Source organism: Watersipora subatra, chromosome 7, assembly GCF_963576615.1.
Source record: "Watersipora subatra chromosome 7, tzWatSuba1.1, whole genome shotgun sequence".
Taxonomy (NCBI): Eukaryota; Metazoa; Bryozoa; class Gymnolaemata; order Cheilostomatida; family Watersiporidae; genus Watersipora; species Watersipora subatra.
Window position 1 is genome coordinate 58,551,833 of NC_088714.1, and position 19,945 is coordinate 58,571,777.

At 38.3% G+C, this 19,945-nt stretch overlaps 3 protein-coding genes across 3 annotated transcripts in view; 2 read left to right on the forward strand and 1 right to left on the reverse strand.

Moving 5' to 3' along the window:
* The first annotated feature begins 2,189 nt into the window (after positions 1-2,189).
* On the forward strand, positions 2,190-3,083 carry LOC137400930 (uncharacterized). The gene has a single exon (XM_068087270.1). The coding sequence runs from the start codon at positions 2,190-2,192 to the stop codon at positions 3,081-3,083; it is 894 nt and encodes a 297-aa protein (XP_067943371.1).
* Positions 3,084-6,029: 2,946 nt separating this feature from the next.
* On the forward strand, positions 6,030-13,083 carry LOC137400215 (uncharacterized). The gene is made up of 4 exons (XM_068086543.1): positions 6,030-6,261; positions 10,890-11,088; positions 11,944-12,117; positions 12,784-13,083. The coding sequence occupies exons 1-4, from the start codon at positions 6,030-6,032 to the stop codon at positions 12,830-12,832; spliced, it is 654 nt and encodes a 217-aa protein (XP_067942644.1). The 3' UTR covers positions 12,833-13,083.
* Positions 13,084-14,347: 1,264 nt separating this feature from the next.
* The window catches only part of LOC137399541 (putative ankyrin repeat protein RF_0381), a 29,742-nt gene continuing 24,144 nt past the window's right edge, over positions 14,348-19,945 (reverse strand). Inside the window, exons 4-7 of the mRNA XM_068085704.1 lie at positions 19,037-19,153; positions 17,670-17,817; positions 17,150-17,404; positions 14,348-15,037 (exon numbers count right to left, since the gene is read on the reverse strand). Coding sequence (XP_067941805.1) covers positions 14,714-15,037; positions 17,150-17,404; positions 17,670-17,817; positions 19,037-19,153 — 844 coding nt within the window. The 3' untranslated portion in view covers positions 14,348-14,713. The remainder of the gene's footprint in view (positions 15,038-17,149; positions 17,405-17,669; positions 17,818-19,036; positions 19,154-19,945) is intronic.

Sequence of the window (19,945 nt, forward strand, 5' to 3'; positions counted from 1 at the left end):
CCATTTCCATAACATTTCCATAATTCATTTCCATATTATTTCCATTTCCATAACATTTCCATATTTCTAAAATAAAATTTCCATATCCATTTCCATAAAATTATGGAAATATTTATGTTTATGGAAATGGATATGGAAAAGTAAACATTTCCATAATATGTTTAGCGATCCCTGTGTATATAAACTACGATATGGTACTATAATGATAAATATTTTAGGAGATCTGATTATTTAGCATTAATATATAGCATTATTATAGCCATAAAACTCATAACAGAAAAGCTGAGTATAGGTTGATAGGTTACAAGACTCAGGTAGTCAGTACTAGTGTCAGGATATGTCCACTATACTATCATTTCAAATGGTAATGCAATTTCAATATATAGCTTAATGTTGCTGACATGTTCCTCAAGGCGAGTTTAGACTAATTGGTTAATAAATGTAAACACAGTTCTTTAAATAGTGAAGTTCATATTTCAATCTTGGTTCAAGAAAAAAGGAAGATGATCTGTAACAAAAAATAGGTGTACTTACAAGATTAAAGATGTGGTTGCGTCAAAAAATTCGATTTAATGAAATTACGACCCATTAAAGGTTAGAACATCAGCTACAATTTGATGCCATTTTTGTTTTTGTAAACCAACCCTGTCCAGAGATATATGTGTTTGAATGATGCCCTCTTTTAAAAAGCTCACGTTCCAGCGGGTGCTTCTTTCGTGACGTCCCTAGTTAAAAATTTGGAAAAAAACCACGATCGATGAATATAAAATCGCTTCATTAGCCAATCATCAGCATGAAATTTTTATATAGGTCATAATAAATGTTATCGCTCATAAATAGCGTTGTCTGTGGTTTAGAAGATTCTCTTCGTTAGAGATTTTATTGATTCCAGCGGGTGCTTCTTTCGTGATGTCACTAGTGACACATCTGAAAAGAAACTATGAGCGATAAGTATAAGGTCGCTTCATTAGCCAATCATAAGCGCGAAATTTTTATATAGGTCGTAATAAATGTTATCACTCGTAAAACGCGTTGTCGGTGATCTCAAATTTAGGGATTTTGCTCTATTATTAAATTGCATGAACATCGATATTTACTAAATTAATTAACATCGTTACTTTGATGAATTACTCAATCGACACGTTTTATTGGCGAACAACATAATTGTAAAAATTGCTGTGAAGTTACTGTGAAGGTGACTCCGAGTTTTCTAGGCATCAGGTGGTAAAGTTCTACGGAAAAAGATCGGAGAATGGAGGTAAATTAATCTTTTACTTTGAGTCTCCTGTTGAGTTTACATTCAGATTATATTTCCCTGTTTGAGGCTAAAATGTAATTTCCTGCGCGTGCAAGATACGTATGTGCAGTGAGTTCTTGACGGCTTCTCTTTAATTCATAGCATCTAGCAATACAATGGCTTAGATTGATGAATATACTAAAAGTAATGTTTTAATACTTATTAATACATGTACTAATTAATAAAATTATAACTTTTTGCTATCACTAATCATCGTTTTATATTTTTTATTGGTTCACCTAGCTACATTTGCTTAAAATTTTCTGTGGCAGTTTTATCTAATAAAGTAGATTTATGATTTGACTTTAGATGTTCACTTCTCATTTGTAAAAAGTGAAGAAAATCGATTGATCAATGCAAATCTTTAACTTCCATAACCAAAGCTTCGCATCGTTGGCTCGGCGTACTTGTGCCTTTGTTAAACATTTATTCGTTTTTAAAATTACACTCACAATCTATCTAACTCCCAATTTGAAAGTGTGAGTTAGTAGTCACGTGGTTCTCGACAGTAGCTCGGAAGAGTTCGTGGGTATGCACCACCGGACGAGCGAAAACGGCCAGTTGTCATTGGGAAACATAGCTCCGTTCGCGTAGCTCGTGACTCTTGTGCTCTTTGTGTGTTGTGTCAGGTCTCGAGGATTATTCAAGTCTGTCTGAGTTTTGGTGACACGTGAGTAAACTTACAAATCCGGAGTAAACAATGATCCGGATGAACAGTAATCCGTGAGTAAACAAAATCCGGAATCCGGAACTTGGGGTAGTCGAACTCAAGTCCGCGTACCTACAGATCCATGTTTTGGAGGACCTGTAGAAATATCAGGTCGTGAAGTATAAGGGGGTCCCTTATGCGCTGACACGTTTAGGCTTCGGGCTTTCGTGTGCGCCTAGGATCATGACCAAAATCCTAGGCAAGGTTCTTTCGCTCAACGAGCGGGTCAGACGAGGGACTGACCACTATATCGACGATTTAGTAGTGCAGGAGTCTGTACTTGGCTTAGAGGAGCTGAGGAAGCACTTTGCTAAGTATGGACTGGCGACGAAAAAGCCGGAGGGCCTTGATGGAGGTCGGTTGTTGGGCATTTCTCTGAAGGGAAATACTCGTGGACATTTGCAAATGTCGAGGGGAACTGCACTTTCTGAAATACATCTTGAGCCAGCTGGGCTGACTAAGAGACAGCTATTCTCGTTTTGTGGCCGACTTGTCGGTCATTACCCAGTGACTGGGTGGTTGCGGCCCTATAGCAGCTTCTTGAAGCGGCTAGGATGCAACGGAGCTTGGAATGCTCCCGTTGAAAAGGAGGTCAGCTCGCTGGCTAGTGAGCTTTTCACGAGGGTATGTCAGGAGGACCCTGTTAGGGGTCCGTGGCACATGAGACCGAATGGTACAGTCGTTGTGTGGACGGATGCCAGCTCTTTGGGCCTCGGTGTGGCAGTTGAGGTTGATGGCAGCGTGGTTGAGGATGCCTCGGGGCTGAGGAAGGAGTCAGACCATTCACACATCAATGTTGCCGAGCTGGAAGCTGTGGGACAAGATGTTAACCTGGCCATCGCGTGGGTGTTCAAGACTTTCACTTTGGCGGTTGACTCTCTCACAGTTGTCAATTGGATGTCAAATACAATTGACAGGCGCCATCGTGTTTGCACGAAAGGTGCTGCAGAGATGCTGGTGAAGCATCGGCTAGGGGTGATCCGTGACACGATCACCGAGTACAGTTTATCGGTCACTACGCATCTTGTTCCTACTGTGAAGAACAAGGCGGATAAAATGGCGAGGGTGCCCAAGTAGTGGCTTGGGTATCGAGGGATAAGTGGAGGTGAGGCCGGGAGCATGGCTGCTGCCATCTTCACCGGCGAGAGCCTTGGGGATGCTGTGTGGGCGGCTCATTTGCCTCACCATCTGGGTGTCAAAAGAACACTGTACCTTGCTCAGGAAGTACGCAGTGACTTGACACGGGAGCAGGTTAAACGCGAGCTGGCTGTGAGGCCGGTCACCGCGTTGACTCGGCTCCGAGAGGTGAGAACCTCATGAAAACAGGCAGCTTGACTGTCGAGGAGAACTGGTGCTGGGTGGCCATAGACATGACTCACTATAGCGGCCAAGTGTTCCTGTCCATGATTGATTGCGGGCAGTCACATCTTGCTATCTGGTGACGCTTGCCAAGTGTAACGGAAGCGCACACCGTGGCTCAGTTACGCACTGTCGTAATTGAGCGAGGGCTGTGTGACGAATTGTTAATGGACAATTCCATGGCGTTTAGGTCAGCAACTGTTGCACAGTTTGCTGACGAGTGGGGTATTTCTCTGAGATTTCGTGCCACTTATGCCCCGAGTGGCAATGGAATCGTCGAGAGGAATCACCGGACAATCAAGAGGATTGCCGACAAGGAAAGAATTAGCCGTGAGGAGGTGACGTTTTGGTATAACGTCATGCCTCGCAAGGGTACAGATGGGGATTCGATACCCTCGAATAATCTGTATTGATATTCATGGCGAGTGCCTTTTGACGTCAATCTACGCGGTTAAACGAGGTCAGTCAAGGCAAATTTGCTGTCGGGGATGAGGTGTGGGTGAAACCTTCGACTCCGTCATGCACTAGGCAGTGGGCACTGGGAGTGATAACCGGGATCGTCTCAAAGCACAACGTGGGCGTGGATGGAATGCCGAGGCATGTGAGGGATGTCCGCAAACGGCAGTTTGGCACTGACCGTAGTAGGGAAAATGGCACCCGTGAACTGGTCGAAGACAGCCGACCTAATCTACATAGATTACGCGGTTCTGCCGCTCTCCCACCGCTTCAGCTACATTCCTGTGAGGTAGCTGAGGTCTCGGAGAGAGATGCAGAGGATGGTCGTCAGACTGCCGAGGATGGAGTTCAACGCATGGATGGTGAGCCTCAGGCTGCTGGGGTTCCGTCCGGGGATTTAGATCCTGATGAGCCTGAGCTTCAACCGTTGATGCTTAGGCGGTCGCAGCGGGAGCAACGACGTCCCCAGTATTTGGATGACTATGAGGGATAGCTGGTAGCTTTTTAAAAGCTGGGGGAAATGTGAGTTTTTAGTCACGTAGTGCTCGACGGTAGCTCGGAAGAGTTCGTGGGTACGCGCCACCAGATGAGCGAAAACGGCAATGTTGTCATTGGGAATCAGAGCTCCGTTCGCGTAGCTCGTGACTCTTGTGCTCTTCGTGTGTTCTGTCACGTCTCGAGGATTATTCAAGTCTGTCTGAGTCTTAGGGACTCGTGAGTAAACTTATTGGTGTAGTCTGGCACTACGGTGTTTTCTGGGAAAACGTACAGGTGGAGTAGGAGTGACATAAGGGGAGGTTTGGAGTGTCACGGCTGGCAGTCTGGTACTGCGTAATCCTTGCTTAGAAGCTTACAGAAAGCTTTCAGTAGGTACGCGTTAGAATGACATATCTATGAATGACATATATTTATTGCATTTGTTTTACTGATTACAGGATGTTTATGTGGTCTCACCCGCCGAAGCAGCTTTGTCAGTGTGGAAACTGCCATAAATAGGAAAGAGAGACTTGAATGTGTGCTGCATAAACCATGATGTTTTGTTTGAGTTTGCTGCAGTAGATGAATTTGTCTTATTGTATCAGCTAAAACTATGTGAATGGCCACGACTTGATATTTTTAATAAAAGTTTTGTGCTGAGATGAAATTCTTTTTGCTTGTAAAAATTATATAATAAAACTATATTGTTGAAGATAATGCAAAACTTGATTTGCAGAATGTTGTAGTGAATTGGATACGGTATATGGATGTCTGCAGAACTGGAGAATGTGAGTTCAAATCCAGTTTGCAGCAGATTTCTCATCCTTAAAACTCTATTCCAATATATATGTTCTTTTCAAAGACGCAGCTTGCTTATTTTACTTACAGTAGTAGGAAACTAGTTTTCGGTGAGGGCAATGATATACAGCTCCGCCCCAAGGATAGGCAACGGGCATAGTGTGGCGGAGGCTGTATATTGTTATTGTGGGTAGCAGGGAACTGTGCCAATACAAAGACCTTAATCTACATAGTTTGCTTGACAAAATTACCGTAGACGGGTAGAATTGGTAGTCGGTACTCAAATGTTTACACAACATTTGGAGAAAGTGAGTAAAACAAATTTTCAATTTTCGTTATTTGAGGCCCTTGAAACATTCATAATAATGTTTCTGTAGCGAGATCTAAAATTTTATTCTAGCCAACATTAGCAAATACAAAATAAAATATATGCCAATAGAGCCGCGTAGGACTTGACTTTTATCGCAAATGACCGATGTGAATACGAGATACGTTGACAGAGATATCACGCGTGACATCATTTTGGGCAAGTCTGGGCATGCTTTTTGGCCTGAGCGTTTTTACCGCGATCAGATTTTTTCGATTTTAATCTTCAAATATATTGGCAATGAAATCGCCTAACACAACAAACAACATATCAACTGATAGAAGAAAAATGCTTTCTTTAAAGATCAACTCAAATTTGACGCAATCACATCTTTAACAGACTAGAATCGATGTTGCAAAGGGGCTGGTTGGGGGTTGGTTGTCGATGCGGCATCATTTCAATAGAACACAACTCCACCATGAATGATTTTAACCGATAGTCGAGCACCGCAGTAGTGTTCGAGGCCAAGATAAAGGCGAATATTGTGGTCGTTCATATAGTAAAGCGCGCTCTACCAAAACATTATTCCTACCTCAGTGTTCAAAGCTTCCTTGGTGATCACGAAAATGGCTGGCGAATGCCTTAGTTACGGGGCATTTGGAGCTTACAGCACCACTTATAATCTTCCTAATGGTGCAAGAGCCAGAACATCACTTCCAGAAAGACCTAGAAGACGGACAGACAGTTGGACAAACTTTCTACCGCATTGCAATGATTCATCGCTAGCAAATTCGTTAAATAATCGAAAACAATCAACTGAAGAAGATTATGACCACGAGACTCACGCTGGTATTCGCGGTAAGCAAATCTTATTTCAGTTATTTTGTCTTCCAAAATTTCTACATTAGTTGTATAATTTGATAGATTGTAAGTTATCAAATAATACTGAACACGTTAGACCAAAAAGCAATTGGCTAAACTGCCGAGCAAGGTTGCAGACTTTACGATCACCGTTACATTCCTTTTTGCAACTGTGGCCATGCTTTTCGTTTTTTGACATGCAAGATTTTTGTTTGCTTTTACTTAGTTGAGTAGTTGTAGTGTACAGTAGCAAAGATTTACACAATTTTGACTGTTTTTAGACAGCTTTTGTTTGCGCCCAACTTGTTGTGTAAAAAGTCAATTGAAGGAAATAATTAGCTTTAGTTAGTATGCCAGCTAATGTATGAGCTAACAATGACAAAACTAAAGAACATGAAATAAACTGTACAACCTTTAGCCTATTAACATGATGTTACCTCAAATTGCTATGTTCTTGTTACACAATGGTTAATTGTGTAATTATGATGTGAAGAGTAGGGTTGAGTGTTCTAGGCCCCACACTCAGGGTAGAGCTGGATGTAACTCTTTGGTAATAGTGTCCGTGTCTTAGTTTGGGCATGGCCAATGTAAAGAAGACTGTGCGCATGCCTGCTAATATATTATAGTAGTAAACACAACTCGCTATACAAAACAGTAATATACCCTCTTATTTAATGTACACAAACCAACTAAATTAGGCTATGCATGTTTCTAGATTGTCTACGCAGCTGGTGATATTTTAAAGCATGTAAGAGTAACACATGAAAACTTAATGGTATGGCAAGCCTAAAAACTGGCCAGTGAAAAGCTCAAGAATACTAAAATAAACCATGTGATGAGTCTACAATATGAGTATAGCTTCAACAGGAGTACAGATTTCGTGTCAATTAATCACACCGTTCATATAACATAATCTGACAACCACTGTGGTTTGTTCTTTTGTTGCTCTGATCAATGGATCCGTTGCTCAGGCACAACTACAGGAGGATGTGAGACCACTGTCTCTTGTTGAACTTCTCAAGATTGTCCCTGCGGCTCTTCATTATGTTTCGGCTTGACTAATTTCGGGGCCTTAAATCTCTTCTATTCCATTGCACAAGGTCTTCATCTACTTGAACACTATATGACCTTCTACTCAATTGTTTAAGGACTCTCACTTTCTATTCCCTGCGATGTTTTCTATAGTCTTTAACAAATACTGGCTCTCCTTCTTGTTGTGCTCTTGCTATTATACTACTCCTGCCGCCTCAAGCGTTGTGCTGATTCTCTGCATGACTTTTCCTCTCTTCTGTAGTTGAATTTTCTACCTTTTGTGGAACTTTAGATCTATGAGATAACCTCTGAGCGGGACTGGTAGACATCCCATCTGTTGTAGTGTTACGGTACTAGAGCAGCGCCATATATGGCTCATCACATCTTCGAAGTCGTATCTTAATATTTTTGATAGCTGCTTTCACTTTTTCATTTGATTGAGAGTAATAGGGGCTGCTTGATGTATCTTCAAATGCCCATGACTGAGCAACTTAGAGAAGAGGTGTGACATACACTGGGGGCCATTATCACTGTGTAAAATCACAGGAACCCCATCGGGCAGAAAACTTCTTAAGGACCATGACTACCTCTTCCCTCCTTTGATGCTTAAGTTTCTCAAACTCTCTGAAATTATAAGTGTAGTGTAGAAGCTCAAACAAGTCCAACTCAACTTTTTTCTATGGCTTCATGGGGACATCATGACTTTATAGATCTTCTTTAACTTGTTTGAGAGAATATTTGATGCATGTTTGACAGGACCGCAGTATCTTACGTAGATCATCAGTGGGAGATGGCCAAAACATTGTCAGTCGAGCTCTTCCTAAAGTCACATTAGGTTCTAGATGAGCTGTGTGCAGCTTTTGCAGCATTTCTGTCTGCATTCCCAAAGGCACAAATTCAGTCCTTTTGAAGACAAGCCCCTGTTCGACCATAGGTTTGCCTCTAAACGCGTGATATGCTTTGAACGACTAAGAAAGGGTCTCAGGGCTTGCCAAGATTCAGGAAATCTGCTCTTGCAGCTGATTTTCACTCTTAGTAGCTAGCTTTCCTTAGGTGATGACACTCTTGAGTTGGGAGAGAGAGGTTCTTAGGAGCCTCTGCCAAAAAACACATCTGAACGGGCCACATGTGCCTCTGAGAGTTCCATGTGTAAGTCTCAAGACAGAATATCTGGGATTAGCTGCTCTTTTCCAGGTCTCCAAATCGCTTTCAACCCTGTGTACCTTTGCAGAGTGAGCAGAAAAAGCTTGGAACCGTCTAGTGGTTTTGTGGATAGGCTTCTTTAGAAAGCCTGTAGTAGTAAACACAGCTCGCTATACAAAACAGTAATATGCCAAAATAATAATGATAAAATGCATTTCGCAACATTGGTAATCAGTGTTTTAATTAATTCGGTATGATCACAATGAGCTATTGACACAAGTAAAAAAACCAATGAAACAATACATGCACATAAGAGTGCCTGGTGACATTTATTTACGATGAAAAGCTATAAAGAAATCTTCATTGACTATTCATTTAATAAATCAATGGTTTGGGATAGGCGCCGACAAAACTTTTAATAAAACTATTAATTATAATAGCTATAATAATTGCTTGAATCTGTAAGTGGATTTTTTTAGAAGACATTTGTAATGTTTAGTATGACTCGAATGCTAATGGCTCGCCTGCAGCAAAGGGAAGACGATTCAGCTATAATAATTGCTTGAATCTGTAAGTGGATTTTTTTAGAAGACATTTGTAATGTTTAGTATAACTCGAATGCTAATGGCTCGCCTGCAGCAAAGGGAAGACGATTCACACATCAACACAACTACTGTAAAGAACTCCACCAGCTTTTTACTTTCTACAAGACCGATTAGGCAAACCAACATGCCAAATGCTTATTCAAGAGAATATATTTATTAGTCAAATCACAAGCATGCAGGAACGTATGCATACAACTACTGAAAACCTTCAGTCGGTCCTTTACAGTGGACGGTCCCATAATGTATACCTCCTATAATGTGAATTCCAGATAACTTGAAAGATTTATGCAGTCTTTGCTTTGCACTACGTAAAAATTCCATATAACATAAAGTGTCAAGTAGGGACAACTTCTCAAATTCGATCGGAATGGTAACATATCTCGCCGCACTTGTGAGAAAAAAATGATGTACGCGTAGCGTCATATCTATTACATATACAACTTCTATGACATTTTAGTTTGTCGTGATAGATCGTCAGATGTGTCGACAAAACAGAGAATAGGTAGCTGCGCAATTGCTAATAAATACTTAAAGGCGATTGATTGGTGCAGGTGTTACAGAATCTGTCTACCAATCTGAATGTCACGAGTTGGGAGCATTGCCAAAAGTTATCTTTTATCTTATCCTTGACCCCTGGGTACAGATAGATAATGAACAGGTAGACACCGCTCTTTTCATAGTAAACCACATTTTTGTTTTGCTTTATTGTAGAAGTAGAAAATCTTTGTTATTAGTTTTTCTTTCCAGATTAGACTATGCTGTCTAGCAAAAAGGAACAAATCGTTGTAAATGAACGTTTAATGTGTACGTTCTCCATCAACTTATTGTAAAATTACCGCAATCAGTCTATAAAACTAGTGATATTGATCAGAAAAAGGAGATAAGCTATCGATGCAAACTAATAATATTGCAGTTACGATACAGTCGACAAATTTAAAAGTTAAATTTAGTTTTATCTTTTTGTATGACTAAAGGTGTGAGTTTGGAAAGATCTTGGAACAGATTAGGCAGTTTACATATATTTTACTGTTTTTATGATGTAAAATACCTATAACGTAATCGTTGCTGGAACGGATTACTTACATTGTAGGAGTGTCTACCGTATATACGTATATATATATTCCGTTTTTCAATAAGTTTTGCCCCTTTCATTCGCTTCACCGTGATAGCGCCTTGTCCTCTGGGCTTATCGATGGTCGAGTCTCCTGCCAATATAAAAAAATTTGGCCTGGCTGTGTCGGTGCTCACGGAGATGGCCCTCCGGCTCTGACCACAGTGTTCCGCCGTAACGATACCACACTGTATATTTCAAAGATTCATTGAAAGCTGCCCCATGTTTCTTGCTAATAAATTAATGCTAATTTTTTAACTGAAATTTTGCAAGATATATCAATATAGCTTTTGGTTAGCAGTTAGAAATAAATATACAATAAATGTGAAAATCTCTGTTACCCATTACTAACATAACCACTGTGCTAAATAGACAAACAATTCATCCAGTTTCTGTTCATATTTTCTACAAGATGATATAGTGATATTTTTACATCTTCAAAGGAAACCTGTACATATTTTTAGGGCATATTATATACAATTTCAACAACAGCTAAGTTTAAGAATAGTGACTCTTGGCTTGAACCAGTAATCTGATAAAAGTTTCAATATAATATATTGAAACAAATATTATTTGTTCAAATAATCGGAATGCTGATTTGAATTAACCAACTAGTTTTCAGCACCATTATTCGTCCTCTTATGAAGTTAGCCTATTAATTTAGAAAAAAATTGTAAACAAGTTCACTCTGCTAGCAAGTTTCAATAATTAATAGGAACTATTTGATTTTGCAGATTTCAACCCAGACGTTACATGGGTTGTCAAGCGTTACATGCCATTAGATGAGAGAACATACGCACCAGTTCCCAAAAACAAGTACATACTGCGACCAAGTGGTGTGCCTCCTCCACCCCATTGGATCCCGCCAAGACCTGATGGTGATCCAGAAGTTGCAAAATTTTCTCGTCGACGAGCAGAGCAAGAGTCTTACAAGTGAGTTTATCAATTGAGCTCTACAAGTAGCCTCTTCGATTTATGGTCATAGTAAATGAATGTGCGAGGGCTGAAATCTATCGACTTACCAGAGTTCTTCAGTTTATGTTGACTAAGTAGACTAAGTTCTCTCAATATATAAAATTATATCGTCACTCAATATTTTGTTGTGACTTCATCAGTAAACGCCAAGCATAAGTTCAATGATTTCGTGCGTGGTTGTTTTGTACCTATGTCACGAATATGCTACATAAATTTTAATTTTAACCTTCACATTTGGTCAAAAATCTTGTAGTATATTTTTTTTGTCATCGACTCCAGTATATATAAAGCTAGTGGAATGCTTGGCGTTGCACAGGTATTAAAAACAGCTAATAAACAGTGGCAGGTCATGTAGTTGCCTGCTACTTGCCATTAGTCTACCACATTGCCCATGGCTGATTTGAGCAAGCTAGTATCCGTATTGCTAAACATACTGATAAGAGACATAAGAGCAAGCTTTAGTGACGTTGCACCATAACATAATGCAGTCGCTATGCTATTTTAACCTAGATAACCACTCATATCACCCAGTGAGTCTAATGCGTCTCGTGTAGCTCAATTGGTTAGCTTATTGACTGGAAAAGGGAGGTTCCGAAATCAAATCATCTGTGATACGGGTTTTTCATTGTTAGATACCAATAGCTATAGCTGGACAGACCGAATCACAGACAGACGACACACAAACTTTTTGGGATTTATATAGATTAAAAAACTGATCATGTTATATTTTTATTATATTATTTTATATATATAATTTGTTATATATATCAAATAAAACTGATATATATATATATTATTTTCTATAATATTCAGTTCAGGAACATACTCTCGAGATGAAAAATGGTCAACACTGCGGGAGATGCTACCATCTACAGGTCGGGCAATCAGGCGACACCCTCCTAATTGGGGAACCATGACTAGCCTTGCTCCTGAGATGACACCAAATGTTCAGCGTCGATTTCCAATAATCCAGAGTCCAATGTCCAGGTAACTAGATTGATTTGTCAATGCTAGTATGCGATTCTTAACTGGTGAATTACTAGAGTGGGAAGTTTTAAATATCGTGCTTTGCCACAACAGAGTCGCATGCAGTAAGCAAAGAACCCACTCTAAGTTCTACAGCTGTGTTATTCTGACCAATACCAGCACTTGATGAAATCAATGCTGTCATAAAAAGAGAGCTTTTCTTTTCACAAAATTTGATTGGATCTTCATTTTATTTCACCGACCAATGCCAACAAAAGTAAGTCAGGCTTATGTGAAAAAGGTGGAGAAAAGTAAATAACTATTTAATAAAATAATATTATTTGAATAATGTTTTAAGCTGAAAAAATAAAAGCTGGAAAATAAGCTCCTTGTTTCGATTGTGTTGCAATATTTACCCAAGCCATGGTTTTTAGTAATCAAACTGGTGAGATTATGGAAGCATATTAGGGAGGAGTCTCATCTAGTACCGATAATAGCAATACGCCAAAATTTGGAATTCAGTCTTGAAGTCGTAACCCAAGCTTACTCTTTTTTAGTCTTTCATTTTAATATGTAAAGATACTTGCGACATCTTAACACTCTCACATGTATACCAGTCTTCTTAGCAGCCATTGTAAAATCTATAGCCTTAGATCAATGATTACTCTAATAATAATCATCTTTCAGGTTTGTCTCAGACATGCATTTGACAAACAGAGAGTTCAAGTTGTTCTAGAAAAACGCAATGGACAACTGCTACCCAACTTCCACTGAAGGATATGCAAGGAAAGATCTGATGTGACATCACATCCTGGCCACTCCCCTCTATGCCTAGTCATCTATATTTGCTCAACACGATAACCTTAGCTCATGTTCTTATGTTGTGTGCTGCACACACTGGAAATGTTTCAAAGAGTGGTCCTGATGCAAGATTATGCCAAATAGTAAAACTATGTAGTCTTGAGAGCCGATGCAAATACATTCCAAAGTATTGCTCAATTTCTGGTTTGATGTTTCTAGAAGTATGAATTATGGATTTCATCATGTTGGGCTGTTTTAACTTATGTTTGTTTTATGTGTTATATAAAACTATTTACATGTAGAACAACGTCTATATTTAATTGGCTTTCAAGTGCATTCCTGCTTGTCATGATTTAATGGACTCACAGGCAACGGATCGATTTTGTCCAACCGATTAGCTGTCTCAGTACCTTCTCTCCGGTGCTACTCATGTCCTTATTTGAACATAAAGCTAAGAGATTGTATTTAATAATCCTTAGGTTATGTATCTTATGGCTGGTCTAATCTTTGCGAAGCGTGTCATAGATAGATAAGCGAAGAAATGTTAGTTTGTAGCTGAGGTTATTGCAGGGCCAAATTTCAGCATTAATTCTCTTAATTCTTAGGCAGTAAGCATTTGGAACTGCAACTACAACCCAAGCTGCAACTTTTGTTGAAGTTTTGCATATTTCCTTTCACATTTTTCAATATTACAAGGCTGATTACAGAAGGGTATGATACTCTTTTCAATAGGGTATAGTCTTAAAAATCTCAAATTCTGGATGAATTTATGACTGGATCTTCAGCAACATCAGCTCAAGTACCAAGTTACCAGAAAGTTGCACAAGCTTAGAAAAACACAAACTCGGAGAGCTCAGGCTATGTTCACTGACCTGTATACATTTACACATTATTATCAATATTCTCAAACTTGGAGAAAGTTTACAATCAACAAGATGGGCAATAATATCATGTCTACAAGAATGGCTTTCAGAGGAAACAAGAGACATCAATTCCTGATTTTACATGCAGGATATTTTCTGAATGTAATAATAACTCTCTAGAATACTATAGACGGTCTAAAACATGCTAACCATGAAGTTTGAAAACTAAAAATTTATAGTTCTAATCAGCCATTTTAAAGCTACTGTAGATGTATTGTGTTTCACTGAATGGAACCCTAAAGTTTTTTTTAAGATTTAAAATCACTTTTGAAAGACTATTTTGTGAATCAAATTGCTTTTAATAAACACTGCTGTAATGGATATTATTTGAATACATACATTTTAGTATATAAATCTTTTCAGCCGTTCTCATAGGTGGTTCTGAAGACAAAAGAGAACAATTTATATAGTAACCAACAGACCTGCATAGACAAAGACTCTCTAGTGCTTTTTTAACAGAAGATAATTTCTTAGTATTGGTGGAAGATGTTAGAGCTAATAGCATATATTGAGAATCAGAGATCGCGAATGTAAAAATGTTTCCTGTACTTTTAAATGCATATACAAAGTGTTACATACACTCAATAAAAGAACAAACAGTATGGAGAACAAAGTGATTAGAGTCTCACAACAAGACCTAAAAATAAATAAAAATTGAAAAAAATTATGTAAGGCGGACGGAATATTAAGGCAACAGCAAAACTGTAAACTGGGTAAAAAAGTTCATCTACAAAAAGCTATAAGATAATAAAAATAACAAAGAAAGAAGTACTGGAAGTACTCAGATGCATAGACTAGAGAAGCAATAAACTATACCAAACCTAAAACAATGGACGAAGGATGCAAAAGAGAGAGAATGACATAAAAGAACTAAAGTAAAGTCCTTCAGTAAGTCACTGCCCATTGTTACTGTCGTCTGAGCCATAGTCTGTCTCCCCATCCAAATCGCTCACCTCAACATCAGGACACTGTATCTCTGTAGTGCTATGATGAAAGGAACAGTCCATCGGACACTCAACCTTCAGTGGCTGGTGACGGTACATGCGTTGATCGACAATGTCGTGGAAGGATATATATTCTAGAAGCTTTCGCGGTAGAGGAAGCTTCACATAGCGAGAAGGGAAATACTTGAGAGCATTGAAAATGGCGGCTCGACTTAGTTCCTTCAGAGGTAGTGGTGAAGATGAGACAGATCGCAACCACTGTAGGATTCCAGACTACGAAAGGCACTGATGAATCAGTGTATATAAAGTGCGGAAGTATTACATATGAAAGTTATCTTCTCTTGTTGCACTAATAAGATGTGCAAAAGCAATAGATAGTTCACACAATCAATACGAAATGCCCTAGAACTAAAAGAAACCAGAGTATCCCATATGACAAGGCTTATAAACTTGCCCCGAGCAGTTTCTAGACAACTGCTAGAATATTTAAAGGTTTACTTGCAACAAAATTCACATTACAGTTATTTAGTATCAAAAGATTCACCATGTCTTACTCTGTGGTGTTGTAGGTGTCAAATACGTGGAAATGTGATTACAAGCTCTTAAAAGCTCAAAAACGAAAAGCCGCCGTAGATTGGAATCTATTTATCTGACGTAGTCATTACAGTTTGGTTATCGTCTTGTCACGTGATGTTCTCACATGAATTGAAAGACCAATAAAAAACTCAATATAAAACTTATCATATGTTAGTAAAAAATACAAAATAGTACATAAGTGCCTCTTGATCCTAGCCAAGGTGATAGTCGAAGAGTCGTTGGTTTTCTTGCATCTAGGATCTTTTTACATCATCTCGGTAAAATGTCATCTGTTTTATGTTTATTTTCTTAAAATAAACTTATGAACATTATCATAATAAGATATCTTCATTTTTACTTGCAACAAAATTCACATTACAGTTATTTGGTATCAAAAGATTCACCATGTCTTACTCTGCTGTGTTGTAGGTGCAAAATATGTGGAAATGTGATAACAAGCTCCTAAAAGCTCAAAAACCGAAAAGTTAATCATCGCCATCAAGAGGCCGTAGATCGAAATCAGTTTATTTCTTTGATGTAGTCATTCCATTTGGTTAATGTTTTGACACGTGATGTTCTCACGTGAATTGAAAGGCCAATAAAAAACTTCTCGTAGCACTAGTTTATGACAAACGCTTTGGGATTTACCGAAGACCCTGTATCAAATATAAATGCTCGCTACTTTACAGTTTTGTTTCGGCTTGGTCTAATCATCTAGTCATAATCTGAACATGTGACCCATACTTCTTGCCAAACAGAGCGAATAATTTCTGCATCATTTTTTGATTATCACAGGTGACCAACAGGCTCGTCATGTTCATCAGACAATGATATGTACCCCTTCGAACTAAGGTTAAAAAATTAAACAAATTTTTATGGGAGGTTATTAAGATATCAGTGCTGAAAGTGACAGCATTACAATGACGATGAAATAAACACGTAAGAACAATAGACATGGTTTTATTGAATGCATGAAGTATATTTGCGAAAATATTTCGACGAATGAGGTTGCATGAAAGTGTAAACAGAAGCCATCTCGTTCATCTACGTCCCATTTGAGCCGTTTTGGAAAGAGATTCTAATCTATGGCAGTTTTGTGATGGCTGCGATTAACTGTTCGTTTTTGAGCTTTCAATCACATTTCCACATATTTTGCACCTACAACACAGCAGAGCAAAACATGGTGAATCTTTTGATACCAAATAACTGTAATGTGAATTTTGTTGCAAGTAAAAATGAAGATATCTTATTATGATAATGTTCATAAGTTTATTTTAAGAAAATAAACATAAAACAGATGACGTTTTACCGAGATGATGTAAAAAGATCCTAGATGCAAGAAAACCAATGACTCTTCGACTATCACCTTGGCTAGGATCAAGAGGCACTTACGTACTATTTTGTATTTTTACTAACATCACTGGCTGGCATTGCTGTGAGCTTTCTAGTTGATTGTAAAATTACTTTTCTTTAAACATGGCTGATAGCTTAAAAGTTCCAAACTTAAATTTACAACCATTTTCATGGCTGATGAGAACCTCAAGTCGACCAATGGAAGCTGAGTGATGACACTTTATATATTTTTATTTAGCAAAACGCAGGAAACAGCACCCAACTGTTGAATCAGAAGAACTAATCTGCACAAATTTCAGATTGATCTATAGTTGGATTGAGTGCAATTAGCCTTTGGGTAAAAGTAAAATCTAAAAAAGCTGAAATGAAGCCTCTCCGAACTTGGAAGCATAGTAAACCTTTTACAGTAGACAAAAAGGTAACCACACTCTCTTTTCATTCCTAGAGAGAACTCACTTTTGTCTGAAGAGCCAATGGAGCACCTTTCTGGTACTTGCATTTCCACTCATTTGCATAAAAAGGCTTCACATAAACCAACAGCTGTAGAAGCTTTCCTAGCCCAGCCTCAGCTGCGAGTTCAAAGTATGAAGATCGCTCCTTACGGGGACGGAGAGAACAGCCCCAATGAACGAGGGCAAGCGCACACTCTTGGTTATGAAGTGAAATAGCATCTCCCAGTGGTGTGTCTTCTCCCACCTTCATCGGCGACACCTAATAGATGACAGCGTACTAGAAAGCTATCAGTCATGCAAGGCGTTGTGAAATAGAGCAAATGGTCTAATTTTTTGCATATTATATTGTGGGAGACAATTGCGTTTATTACTAACTACCCATTGATAATCGTCACAAGCGAGTTCCAATATAACAAACAATTCAAGAACTCGTTACCATCATTTATTTAGTAACAATCAATGATCCTCGGAGCCAAAGCATTGATTAAAAGTAATATGCCAAGTAAAATTAAAATTTCACTCACCTTGTTCATATTATAACCATGCATGATGAGATACCTGACCATCGCAGGGTTGGAGTGCGTGATGGCGACACACATGGGAGTAATCCCACCATGAGATGTTGCGTGCATGTTTATCTTGTTCTCGAGAAGGAACTCAACGATACTGTATCTGCACAAGAATAATTAGCAGTAAAACTTTTCTTGCCTGTGGATGTGAACTACTAGTTTTGCAATACAATGAATGATAAAGAGAACATCTATACAAAACGTGTACAACTACATTTACAGGAGAGTTGTGAACATCTATTGCTTCCTACACCAATATCTGCCTTCACAACTCTGACAGCTGCTAAAATAATTGCATACTTTTTCAATTTTACAGGTGTACATGACAAGACTGAGTGGGTTGCTACAAAACTTATGCAAGTAGTGTAAGACAATTATCACCAACCTTTGATGTAAGAGATAAATAGTTATAGTAAGCAGTAACATGCAGTAATGCCTGTAGTGTGTATGTAAAGGTTTATAATTACAAGTTGTCATTTCATGCTTGGGAGTTATTACAAGAGTTGTCTTACAACAGGTTTAGCAGTTGTTCCTCTGATTGAAAGACAATTATGTTTTAATGTCGCAAACATTGCGATTAACTTTGTATATGTTTTAATACTAAAAATGAAAATAAAACGAATATTCTAATGAATTCAGGAAAATTTGTAGTCTTAAGTGAATGTTTATTTGATTTTACAACTAAATTAATGAGTGATTAGCTAAACTTTACACCTTAGATTTTGACTACATGTTTTTTTACATAAAAGCAAGATTTATGAAAAAAGCTAATTTAGAATCTTCCGTTTTAAGATCAGCCAGACTCACCAAAGTTTTACCATGCCTTCTGTACTGCAAGTGTTGTAAGATGTTGTAAGGCCAAATGATGTCACAAACACATCTATATACATGTAGAAACTTTGAACAAACATGAAAATCTAATCACACTATACTGAGTATTACTAAAACTAAAAAATGTTGAGAAAAACCTGTTAACTTTTAATATTAAACCAACTGAATGCACAACAATGGCCATGCTAGGCCTTTCAAAAGTAAATAGCAGCCATATTGGTACACATGTGCAGAGTAGATCAATAGAGTATGTTTAATTAGGGGCAATACAAATGGCAGGTTCACAGGATATTACAACATCCTTGCGGATATTGTATATCACAAAAGCAGTGGGCAGCTCAATTTAAATTACAAAAAGCCTTTTGATAAAACGATAGAAAAATTTACCACTTTAAAGCAGCTTTTCTAGATGAAATGAGCCTAAACTATCCACACAGACAACTTGATAATATAACGTATAACATTTCAGGCAAACAAGCCAACACCCCTACCGTCTGTAAGCGATAGCGTAGTGAAGTGCTGTAAAACCCTCTTCGGTTTGATAGCTGAGGTTGCACAATGAGTTAACCAAAACTTGACATATGGGAAGGTTGTCCAGCTGAACGGCTCTGCAACGATGAAAAACAGTGAGAAGGCTGGTTGGTAGCTCATGTGACCTTTGCTCAGCCATCAAACCTCATTCCACAGTCGAACCAAAATGAAACCTGTTCCTAGTATCTAAGTGTTTGATAGAGCGTGTGCAATCGCTACTGCAAAAAACTAAAATGAGCAGCGTCGCAAAGATAGCTAAAGCAATATTACTTTAACAATTTTAGAAAAGAGAATGTAACATATTTTTCCTTGGATGGATGTTTTTTTACTCATGCCCCTTTATACATTACCATTCGGAAAAAAATGTAAAAAAAAGTTTTAAATACTTTAGAAAATACTTTTTGTATGACAGCCTTGTTTCAATAACCAATAAAATATAAATATAAAATATAAACAACGATTAGTTTCCATATTCAACTAGTTAGTCAACCCTAATAATTGACTCTGTGGTCACCTGAGGAGACCATTGTGGCTTTGTGAGCGTCAGAAACTTGCTTTTTAAATACTTTCACATAGCATGCACCTACAGCATTGTTTCAATGAGAACTTGCCTTTTTGCCCCGTAAAAATTATTTTGATGACCTGGTCCAGTTTTGAGCAAAGCCTGAACCAGTCAAGATGGTCAGTTTAAGACGGTCTACATGCATAACTGAATTTATAAGACTCTAAACAAATCATTAATATTAGCAGAACAAAAGACACTACGTTTTATAAGACTTGTATTCCAGAGGAGGCTAAGGTCAGTAGTTTAATTACATGTTTTATAGTTGTTTATTTTTTGTGCTCAAGTTACTTTGAATTAAATGTAT

Excerpts from the sequence above, each read along its gene's own strand:
- LOC137400930 (XM_068087270.1), top strand. The coding sequence starts at position 2,190 with ATGACCAAAATCCTAGGCAAGGTTCTTTCGCTCAACGAGCGGGTCAGA.
- LOC137400215 (XM_068086543.1), top strand. The coding sequence starts at position 6,030 with ATGGCTGGCGAATGCCTTAGTTACGGGGCATTTGGAGCTTACAGCACC. Across the intron at positions 11,089-11,943 it reads GCAGAGCAAGAGTCTTACAA|TTCAGGAACATACTCTCGAG; the intron begins GTGAGTTTATCA and ends TATAATATTCAG. Across the intron at positions 12,118-12,783 it reads ATCCAGAGTCCAATGTCCAG|GTTTGTCTCAGACATGCATT; the intron begins GTAACTAGATTG and ends ATCATCTTTCAG.